The sequence below is a fragment of the Trichomycterus rosablanca genome, chromosome 5 (assembly GCF_030014385.1).
Source record: "Trichomycterus rosablanca isolate fTriRos1 chromosome 5, fTriRos1.hap1, whole genome shotgun sequence".
NCBI lineage: Eukaryota > Metazoa > Chordata > Actinopteri > Siluriformes > Trichomycteridae > Trichomycterus > Trichomycterus rosablanca.
Genome location: NC_085992.1, coordinates 49,767,733 through 49,778,212, shown reverse-complemented (window position 1 = coordinate 49,778,212; position 10,480 = coordinate 49,767,733). Strand labels below are relative to the sequence as shown.

Genomic DNA, 10,480 nt, shown 5'->3' with positions numbered 1-10,480 from the left:
AAGACTGGGAAAGTTGTCATGATTGGGTATAAAGGGAGCATCCCCGAAAGGCTCAGTCGTTCACAAGCAAGGTTCACAACTTTGTGAACAACTGCGTGAGCAAATAGTCCAACAGTTTAAGAACAATGTTTCTCAATGTGCAATTGCAAGGAATTTAGGGATTTCATCATCTACAGTCCATAATATTATCAAAAGATTCAGAGAATCTGGAAAAATCTGTGCAAGTAAGCGGCAAGGTCGAAAACCAACATTGAATGCCCGTGACCTTCGATACCTCAGGCGGCACTGCATTAAAAACCGACATCATTCTGTAACGGATATTACCACATGGGCTCAGGAACACTTCAGAAAAACATTGTCAGTGAACACAGTTCGTCGCTCCATCTACAAGTGCAAGTTAAAACTCTACCATGCAAAGCGAAAGCCATATATCAACAACACCCAGAAACGCCACCAGCTTCTCTGGGCCTGAGCTCATCTGAGATGGACTGACGCAAAGTGGAAAAGTGTTCTGTGGTCTGACGAGTCCACATTTCAAATTGTTTTTGGAAATCATGGACGTCGTGTCCTCCGGGCCAAAGAGGAAAAGGACTGTCCGGATTGTTATCAGCGCAAAGTTCAAAAGCCAGCATCTCTGATGGTATGGGGGTGTGTTAGTGCCCATGGCAGGGGTAACTTGCACATCTGTGAAGGCACCATTAATGCTGAAAGGTACATACAGGTTTTGGAGCAACATATGCTGCCATTCAAGCAACGTCTTTTTCAGGGACGTCCCTGCTTATTTCAGCAAGACGATGCCAAGCCACCTTCTGCACGTGTTACAACAGCGTGTCTTCGAAGTAAATAAGTGCGGGTACTAGACTGGCCTGCCTGCCTGCAGTCCAGACCTGTCTCCCATTGAAAATGTGTGGCGCATTATGAAGCGCAAAATACGACAACGGAGACCCCGGACTGTTGAGCAACTGAAGTTGTACATCAAGCAAGAATGGAGAAGAATTCCACCTACAAAGCTTCAACAATTAGTGTCCTCAGTTCCCAAACGCTTATTGAGTGTTGTTAAAAGGAAAGGTGATGTAACACAGTGGTAAACATGCCCCTGTCCCAACTTTGGAACGTGTTGCAGGCATCAAATTCAAAATGAGTATGAATATGGGTTGAAAAGGATTTGCAAATCATCGTATTCTGTTTTTATTTATCTTTTACACAACGTCCCAACTACATTGGAATTGGGTTGTAGATAGATAGATAGATAGATAGATAGATAGATAGATAGATAGATAGATAGATAGATAGATAGATAGATAGATAGATAGATAGATAGATAGATAGATAGATAGATAGATAGATAGATAGATAGATACTGTAGAGTATTTAGTCAGCCACTGATTGTGCAGGTTCTCCTACTTAGAAAGATGAGAGAGGTCTGTAATTTTCATCATAGGTACACTTCAACTATGAGAGACAAAATGAGAAAAACAAATCCAGGAAATCACATTATAGGATTTTTAAAGAATTTATTTGTAAATTATGGTGGAAAATAAGTATTTGGTCACCCACAAACAAGCAAGACTTCTGGCTCTCAAAGACCTGTAACTTCTTCTTTAAGAAGCTCTTCTGTCCTCCACTCGTTACCTGTATTAATGGCACCTGTTTGACCTCGTTATCTGTATAAAAGACACCTGTCCACAGCCTCAAACAGTCAGACTCCAAACTCAACCATGGCCAAGACCAAAGAGCTGTCGAAGGACACCAGGAAGAAAATTGTAGACCTGCACCAGGCTGGGAAGAGTGAATCTACAATAGGCAAGCAGGTTGGTGTGAATAAATCAACTGTGGGAGCAATTGTAAGAAAATGGAAGACATACAAGACCATTGATAATCTCCCTCGATCTGGGGCCCCACGCAAGATCTCATCCCGTGGGGTCAAAATGATCATGAGAACAATGAGCAAAAATCCCAGAACTACACGGAGGGACCTGATGAATGACCTGCAGAGAGCTGGGACCAAAGTAACAAAGGCTACCATCAGTTACACACTACGCCGAGAGGGACTCAAATCCTGCAGTGCCAGGCGTGTCCCCCTGCTTAAGCCAGTACATGTCCAGACCCATCTGAAGTTTGCCAGAGAGCATATGGATGATCCAGAAGAGGATTGGGAGAATATCATGTGGTCAGATGAAACCAAAATGGAACTTTTTGGTAAAAACTCAACTCGTTGTGTTTGATGGAAGAAGAAGAACCCAAGAACACCATACCTACTGTGAAGCATGGGGGTGGAAACATCATGCTTTGGGGCTGTTTTTCTGCAAAGGGGACAGGACGACTGATCCGTGTTAAGGGAAGAATGAACGGGGCCATGTATCGTGAGATTTTAAGCCAAAACCTCCTTCCACCAGTGAGAGCATTGAAGATGGAACGTGGCTGGGTCTTCCAGCATGACAATGATTCCAAACACACCGCTCGGGCAACGAAGGAGTGGCTCTGTAAAAAGCATTTCAAGGTCCTGGAGTGGCCTAGCCCGTCTCCAGACCTCAACTCCATAGAAAATTTGTGGAGTCCGTGTTGCCCAGCGACAGCCCCAAAACATCACTGCTCTAGAGGAGATCTGCATGGAGGAATGGGCCAAAATAGCAGCTACAGTGTGAAGACCTGGTGAAGACTTACAGGAAACGTTTGACCTCTGTCATTGCCAACAAAGGTTATGTTACAAAGTATTGAGTTGAACTTTTATTATTGACCAAATACTTATTTTCCACCATAATTTACAAATAAATTCTTTAAAAATCCTACAATGTGATTTCCTGGATTTTTTTTTCTCATTTTGTCTCTCATAGTTGAAGTGTAGCTATGATGAAAATTACAGACCTCTCTCATCTTTCTAAGTAGGAGAACCTGCACAATCTTTTTGGCCCCACTGTATATATTATATCTGAAATAGATATAGACTGATAAAATGTTTACGAATCAATAACACAACTCAACACTTCTGATAATTAAACTTTTTATTTCACATTATGCCTGTACATCAGTAAAACACTTCAACATGTCCACATTACACTGTTTAGGTCTATGAATACAGGGGAAAAAACAATAAATATCATATAAAAATTCAGTCCTTTAATTTCCTCAGTTTAGGTTGATACCTGACTTCTTAAAAAGGCTGTACAAATGAGAAGAGCATAAAATTACGACATTTTGCTTTTTGTTCTCCCAAAACCAGCATAGCGTGAAGTCCAAACCTACAGAGAAACCGAGGTGAGTTCTCAGTAACAGGGGTAAGTCGGGGGAAATCCGGAGTGGACCGAGCGACCCGGCATCACGGCTTCTAATGCGCTGATATAGAGGACAGGATGAAGCCATGATACTTCAGCACTCAGGAGTCAGAATAAGACGATCAGAATGAGAATTGAGATCACAGACTCTGACTCCGTGCCCCCTCTGCTGGCCAAACTAGGTCATAAAACAGGGCACGACTCTTGGACCCTGTTGCAGAAACGCATATTAAAAATAGCAAACTTTTATTTATTTTTCCGATTCAGCTGCTTGACTATTTAAGTTTGAAAAATGATTATTTTAAGGTTAATAAAATAAACTTATTTGCAGATTTGCAGTCGGATTTGAATGACATTTTGTGTGCCGCATCAGGAGACACATGCACAATTTGCATGAAGTACAAATAAATATACACCGATGCAGCAAAATATTAGGACCACCCACCTAATTTGCTATCAAAACAGCTCCGACACTACGAGACACGGACTGTAAAAGACGTGTGAAGGCGTCCTGTGGTGTCTTGTACCAGCGTATTACTGGAAGGTGGATTTTCGACCTTCTTCCGTTGATTTAATGTCCCTGCCTGTCCGCCAACCTGGCTTGCCCTCATGGTCTGCTGTCTGTGGGTTCTCACTACGCATTCCAGAGATCATTCAAACCAGTCGTCTGCCCATAACCATTCGTCCTTTATCAAAGTCACTCAGGTCTTTGTGCTCGATCATATCTGCTGCACTTAACACATGTACTACGAGTGGTTACCATCAGCCAGAAGTTGAATATATTGCTGACCATCACATGCACAACTGTTCTGAAATTGGGAATTGTTTTGCACATTTTGGGGGTGGTCATAATGTTTTGTATTTGTACAAACCTGGCGTGTTTGCACCAAGAATGTCAAGAACTCACTACAGAGTTTATCACAGACTGGACTGAATAGTTTCAAGGTTTCTTCCTGTCATTTTAAGTGAGTTTTTCCTTGCCACTGTTGCCCTTAGCTTGCTCAACAGGGGTTTTTGGTCTGTTGGTCCTGGATTCTGTCAAGTTGCTTTGAGACGTCTATTATAAAAAGCTCTATTTAAATACACTGCCTGGAAAAAAAAACAGGTCACCACCTGGATTTAACTAAGCAAACAGGTAAGAGCCTCCCATTGGATAATTACTGCATGGGTGATTATGTTTCAGCTGGCAACAAGTTATTTAACCCTAACTGATGCAGTGAGTAGCTTCTCATTTGTTATACAACCATGTGGAAAGACACGTCCTGTGGTCGTGTAAAAGATGTTAATCTGTTTCAGAAGGGTCAAATTATTGGCATCAAGCAGAAGCAGAGAAAACATCTAAGGAGAAGCTGAAACTACTAAAATCAGGTTAAGAACTGTCCAACGCATTATTAAAAAGTGGAAAAACAGTGGGGGGGGGGGGAAACGTTTGGTGAAATCAAATGGTAGAAAAACTCCAGTAGAACTCAGGGATGTTTAATAGTGACAGTAAGAGCATTTCCACACACACACAATGTGAAGATAACTCAAGGGATTGGGACTAAACAGCTGTGTAGCCTTAAGAAAACAACTTGTCAGTGAGGCTAACCGGCAAAAACAGCTTCAATTTGCTAGGGAGCATAAAGATTGGACTCTGGAGCAATGGAAGATCTGGAAGAAGGTCATGTGGTCTGATGAGTCCAGATTTACCCTGTTCCAGAGTGATGGGCGCATCAGGGTAAGAAGAGTGGCGGCTGAAGTGATGCACCCATCATGCCTAGTGCCTACCGTACAAGCCTGTGGGGGCAGTCCTATGATCTGGGGTCGCTGCAGTCGGTCAGGGTCTAGGTTCAGCAACGTTATGTGTCCAAAGAATGAGGTCAGCTGACTACCTGAATATATTGAACCACCAGGTTATTCCATCAATGGATTCTTCCTCCCTGATGGCACGGGCATATTCCAAGATGACAATGCCAGGGTTCATCGGGCTCAGAAAGAGTGGATCAGGGAGCATGAGACATCATTTTCACACATGGATTGGCCACCACAGAGTCCAGACCTGAACCCCATTGAGAATCTTTGGGATGTGCTGGAGAAGACTTTGTGCAGTGGTCCAAATCTCCCATCATCAGTACAAGATCTTGGGGAAAAATTAATGCAACTCTGGACAGAAATAAATGTTGTGACATTGCAGAAGCTTCTGGAAATGGTGCCACAGCGAATGTGTGCCGTAATCAAAGCTAAAGGCGGTCCAACCAAATATTAGTTTATTAGACTATTTGCAGTGTATCCTGTAAGCTTTATATTTGATTTAATACTATGGACAAGCATCTAAGACGTTATCTTTTTCCACGGGTTCCCCCGAATCTAATGACAGTAACTGGTTCTGCATCACAAACGAATTCTCCACTATTTGCCCACTGGAGCCTGGACCATGACAGTCACCGGCTGTAGATCCATTCTGATTTTGTTTCTGAGCCAAGTGTTGCGTGTTGACGTGTTTCTTGAGGTGCGCCGACTGAGTGAAACGCTTTGCGCACTCTTTGCATTCGAACGGTTTCTCCCCGGTGTGGATACGTTTATGTCTCTTGAAGTTACCCAGATCCACGAAGCCTTTCTCACAGTGCGGGCAGACGTATCGCTTTTCGCCCCGATGTCCCTGCATGTGCATGTTCAGCGCCACTCTGTGCTTGAACGTCTTCCCACACTGATTACAGAAGAAGGGTTTCTCTCCCGTGTGCATTCGCATGTGAGTCGCGCGGTCGGCCTTGGCCAGGAACTTCTTCCCGCACACCTTACAGGGGAAGGGTCTGTCTCCAGAGTGAATGAGCTTGTGTTTGGTCAGGGTGAACTGGTAAACGAAACTCCTGCCGCACACCTCACACTTGTAGCCCTTCTCCTCGGCGTGGACTTTGACATGCCGGTTGAGGCCTCGGACGCTCGGGAAGGCTTTTCCACACTGGGAGCAGGTGTACGGCCGCTCGCCTCTGTGCAGCCTCATGTGGTTCTCCAGTGACGACGGATTGCTGAGAATTCTGCCACATTCGGAGCATTCGGTCTTCTTCTCTAACACTTTTCGTGACGCTTTGTGCAGTGTATTATACGCAGGGACGCCCAAAGCCGACTGTGCTAACACGCTGGCAAAATCACAGGCCTCCCAAACTTGGCAGGTTGTCTCACAACTCGGTTTTTGCTTGTTCGCCTCGTGGTCTAGGTGCACATCCTTCATTATATGCATTCTAAATGTGTGTTCTTTGGTCGAATCTGAGACTATGAAGGGCGGTCCGGGCTTAGAAAGAACGGTATAATGTTGTTCTCTTATGTCGTTACTTTTAACAGGATCTTCATTCTGAGGGTTCATGGTAGGGCTCTCAAGAGGTTGAAACCTCGCTATCTGTTCTTCAAAATGATTACTTGTGGGCATGGGAATCTCCACAGGCATGTTAGGTCCTCTCTTGGATAAATTCCCTTGGTTGCAGACCGCTTCTTGCTGTTCCTTTAGCGTGAGGAGTGGAGCAAGCTGCAAGGGTTGGCTGGATAATTGGGAATGCATGATGGGTGAGGTTTCCTGCAGCGTTAACACGACCTGTGACTGAAAGGGCACGGGGGCTAAAGACTGAAGCAAATCTGATGTATCTGGTGTCGAGAATAACTGCTCTGAAGATGAGCAGAGAGGATCTGGTAGCATTTCATAGCCGGGTGCTTCGTTAGTCTGTGGGATTGAAGCTGGAGAAGCTGAGGACTTCATCGATTGAACGGGAAGGAAAGGTTGCACAAATGGAACGTGATTAAGAGAATAATTAGGCTGGGATAATGAAACCAGATTCTGATGAGGCACAGGAAGCTGGCCTTGTATGTTTAAACCTGTAGGGTTTACCTGATGTATGTGATTTGGCTGAACATGTGCTTGAGTTGGTGGAAAAGGGGCATGGTTTACAGGTGGAACCGGGACTTGTGGAGCTGGCATTGGAACCTGGTTTGATGGGGGTGGATTCTGACATTGGGAAAGATAAAGCTGCCCGTGCACAACTCTATGCTGAGCTGTGGGAAAAGAAACTTGAGGTCTCGGACCAAGCACATGCCCTTGTACTGTCATGTTCTGGGTGGATGGGATTCCTGTCTGAGTTTGAGTTAAGGAATGTTTCAGGGCCTGAGAGAAAGGCACACTGGGTGCCACAGATTTGCTAACTGGGGCTGGTTGAGCTATTTTGTTAGTGCTTGTAACTGGGATTGAGTTACATGCTCCTGTAATTGGGTTCTTATTGGGAGGGAAAGGGGATATACCCAATTTAGGACCAAACTGTGTTACAGCTGGTGAATTTTGGACATTATGAAAGATTTGCAGGGGTCGTGGGGTTCCAAACTGGCCGTTTGGTGTAAAGTTCTCAACCCTTTGAGTGGTTGCGGTCATTTGATGTATTCTAGGTGTTGACATCAGACCTGGTTTGCTAGCCGAGACCGTCGATGTAGGAACGTCGATTTGTCTATTTGCTAAATGTAGCTCTGGCAAAGTTGACGTTTTGATACTTGCCGCTGAGTTTTCTTGTCTTTCTTGAGCTCTTTCACACCTAGAAATACTGGTAGTCTGGGTGACTTTACTATAAGCGGAGGCTGTTCTAAAATTACAGGAAGCAGTAGTTTCAGATAATGACGTATTGCTGGTTGATACGTCTTTTGAGGTTTCGTAGCATCTGCTCACGGCTTGCAGCGCTGACGGGATCTCAACTGTGGACACGCAGAAAGACAAACAGAAGGCGAGGTTAAGTATATAAAGGCAAATCATCACAGACACATTAATACACATAGTGAATCTATTGATGAGTTTTGAAACGACTCCCAGACCTTTTTCCATGGTGTTCTTAAAGGGGTCCTTGCGCACCAGTATTGGTTCGGCGCCCTCCTGCTTTAGTAAAAAGTATCCGGGTGCGTATTCATCACAGTCGGTCTCTTGAGGCTGGGTAAAAATCACAAAAATACATGGTACACTGTTGATGTAATTACAGAGCTAATAATATGACATGAAAACCTAGTGAGCAGAGAGGATTCTAATAAGACACATAAGGCAGATTGTTTAGATGCTCTACTTACACAGAGAGTACGTCATCGGCTGTTCCGCTTACCGCCACAGTTTTAGCCAACTAAGCTAACAGAGTTAGCCTCAGGCCATTCAAACCAATGGGCTGAGGTGACACAACACTATATACATTCATGTGAAAGAGTTAGGACACCCCATGAGAACCTTTGTCTTTTTGAACATATTTAAACATATGGACATTTGAGCTTCATTTGAACAGTACTGAAAGATGGAGTTTATATAACTAAACAAATAAAACTGAAAAAATACTTTTAAACACAAGCTGTAAAATGTAATGAACAAAAATGGAAATTTATCATGAGGAAAAAGTTAGGACAACCTACGCCCTAATAACTGGTATTTCCCTCTTTGGCTGAAATAACTTTAATTAGACGTTTCCTTTAACCATCTACTGTCTCTGACATCGACTGAGAGAAAGGTTTAGGTTGGGGTTGCTTTGCTGCCTGATAACTTGAATCTGTGCAAAGCACAATGAATTCTGAAGACTTTCTGAAGTCCCAGCATCAGAAAGCTGTGCCCCAGTCACAGGTCATGGTTCTACCAGCAGGATAATAACCCAAAATTCATATCAAAAAGCACCAAAGAATGAATATGAAGAAACTTTGGAGCATTCTCAAGTGGTCCGTTCTAAGTCCCGTTGGAAATTCTGTTAAACATTGTGAAAAGAGCTGAAACTTGCAGTTGGAAGATTGTACCCTACTAACTTGAGAGAGCTGGAACAGTTTGCTAAAGAAGAGCGGATCAAACAACTAGCACAGTAATGCAAACATTTTATTGAATTACAGAAAATGCTGTGTTGAAATGCAATATATGTGTTATTAAATGTTAAATAAAAGGTAGACAAAAGATTTTTTGACATCTGTATGAATGGTGCTTTTGTGTTGTAGATGTACCTCTCAAAGATGAAGTTTTTACACCTATCTAATGTCGTTAAATGCACACAGTCACATTTCTGTAGGACATTAGTTGTTTCATAACTAAATCTGTATGTGAATAATCCAGATCGTTGCTGTCCAATGAAAAACATGTATCTCCACTTTTAGCAGTTTTCACTGTTTTACATGTGCTGATTGTGGGTATAAATCTCTGTCTGTCCATAGCAGCAAATATCAAAGTGACCAATAAAAAGATGAAAAATCACACAAGCTCTTTAGCGAGTATCTCTATTGGCTGCTAGACAAGTTGGGTTTTTGGAGATACGTGTTTTTCAATCGGACAGCGGTGATATCCTGATGCAGTACGGTTCTAAAACACAGCCGTGGCCTAGTGGTTAGAGTACAGGACTGGTTAGGGTACTGGACTAGTAATCAGAAGGTTGCTGGTTCAAGTCCCACCACTGCCAGGTTGCTGCTGTTGGGCCCTTGAGCAAGGCCCTTAACCCTCAATTGCTCAGATTGTATACTGTAATGTAAGTCGCTTTGGATAAAGGCGTCTGCTAAATGCTGAAAATGTAAATGTAAAACTCACAGCACACAAAACAACCAAGTGTAAACAGGGTCTCAATACGCACATTTAAAGTACCATTAAATATATTCATATTTTACCTCTTTTTTAATGAGAAGCAAAGCAAGTTGTCGGTTTCCATCTTCTGAAGAACAGGCACACAGATCTGAAAGGTGATCGTTTGTAACGGGACGTAAAAGGCTTTGATCACCAAATTGTGCTGGACTGCAGCACCTTTCAACCATGGTGGGCTTTTCTGTCAAATAAAAGTGCTGAATCAGTCGTTTTGAGTTGTTACAAGACTTTTACATTAAGTAAAAGATTAGACATGACCTGAACAACCTAAATATATGTGGGGAAATCAGGAAAACATTTTGTATGTAATACACGACTTGTAAGGAACATTTATGTGTTTGTAAATTACTTTTGCACATATTTTTATTAAGTAAAATGTTTCTGTATAACACTTTTAGCAATAGACGTTTAATTCATACAGAATTACCATACAACCCCAAATCAGAAAAAGTTGGGACAGTATGGAAAATGCAAATTAAATAAAAACACAGAGTTCCTTACATTTACTTTGACTTTTATTTGATGTCAGACAGGATGAACCTGAGATATTTCATCTTTTATCTGCTCAACTTCATTTCCATTATTATTAAACATCCATTCCTGCATTTCAGGCCTG

At 42.7% G+C, this 10,480-nt stretch overlaps 1 protein-coding gene across 1 annotated transcript; it reads right to left on the bottom strand.

Annotated features, from left to right (window-relative positions):
- Positions 1–5,568: 5,568 nt before the first annotated feature.
- LOC134315313 (gastrula zinc finger protein XlCGF8.2DB) lies at positions 5,569–6,489 on the bottom strand. Its single transcript, XM_062996402.1, has one exon. It carries the CDS (start codon positions 6,487–6,489, stop codon positions 5,569–5,571), a length of 921 nt encoding a protein of 306 aa, XP_062852472.1.
- Positions 6,490–10,480: the final 3,991 nt, after the last annotated feature.

Coding starts and splice junctions, on each gene's coding strand:
- LOC134315313 (XM_062996402.1), bottom strand. CDS start 6,489: ATGCATATAATGAAGGATGTGCACCTAGACCACGAGGCGAACAAGCAA.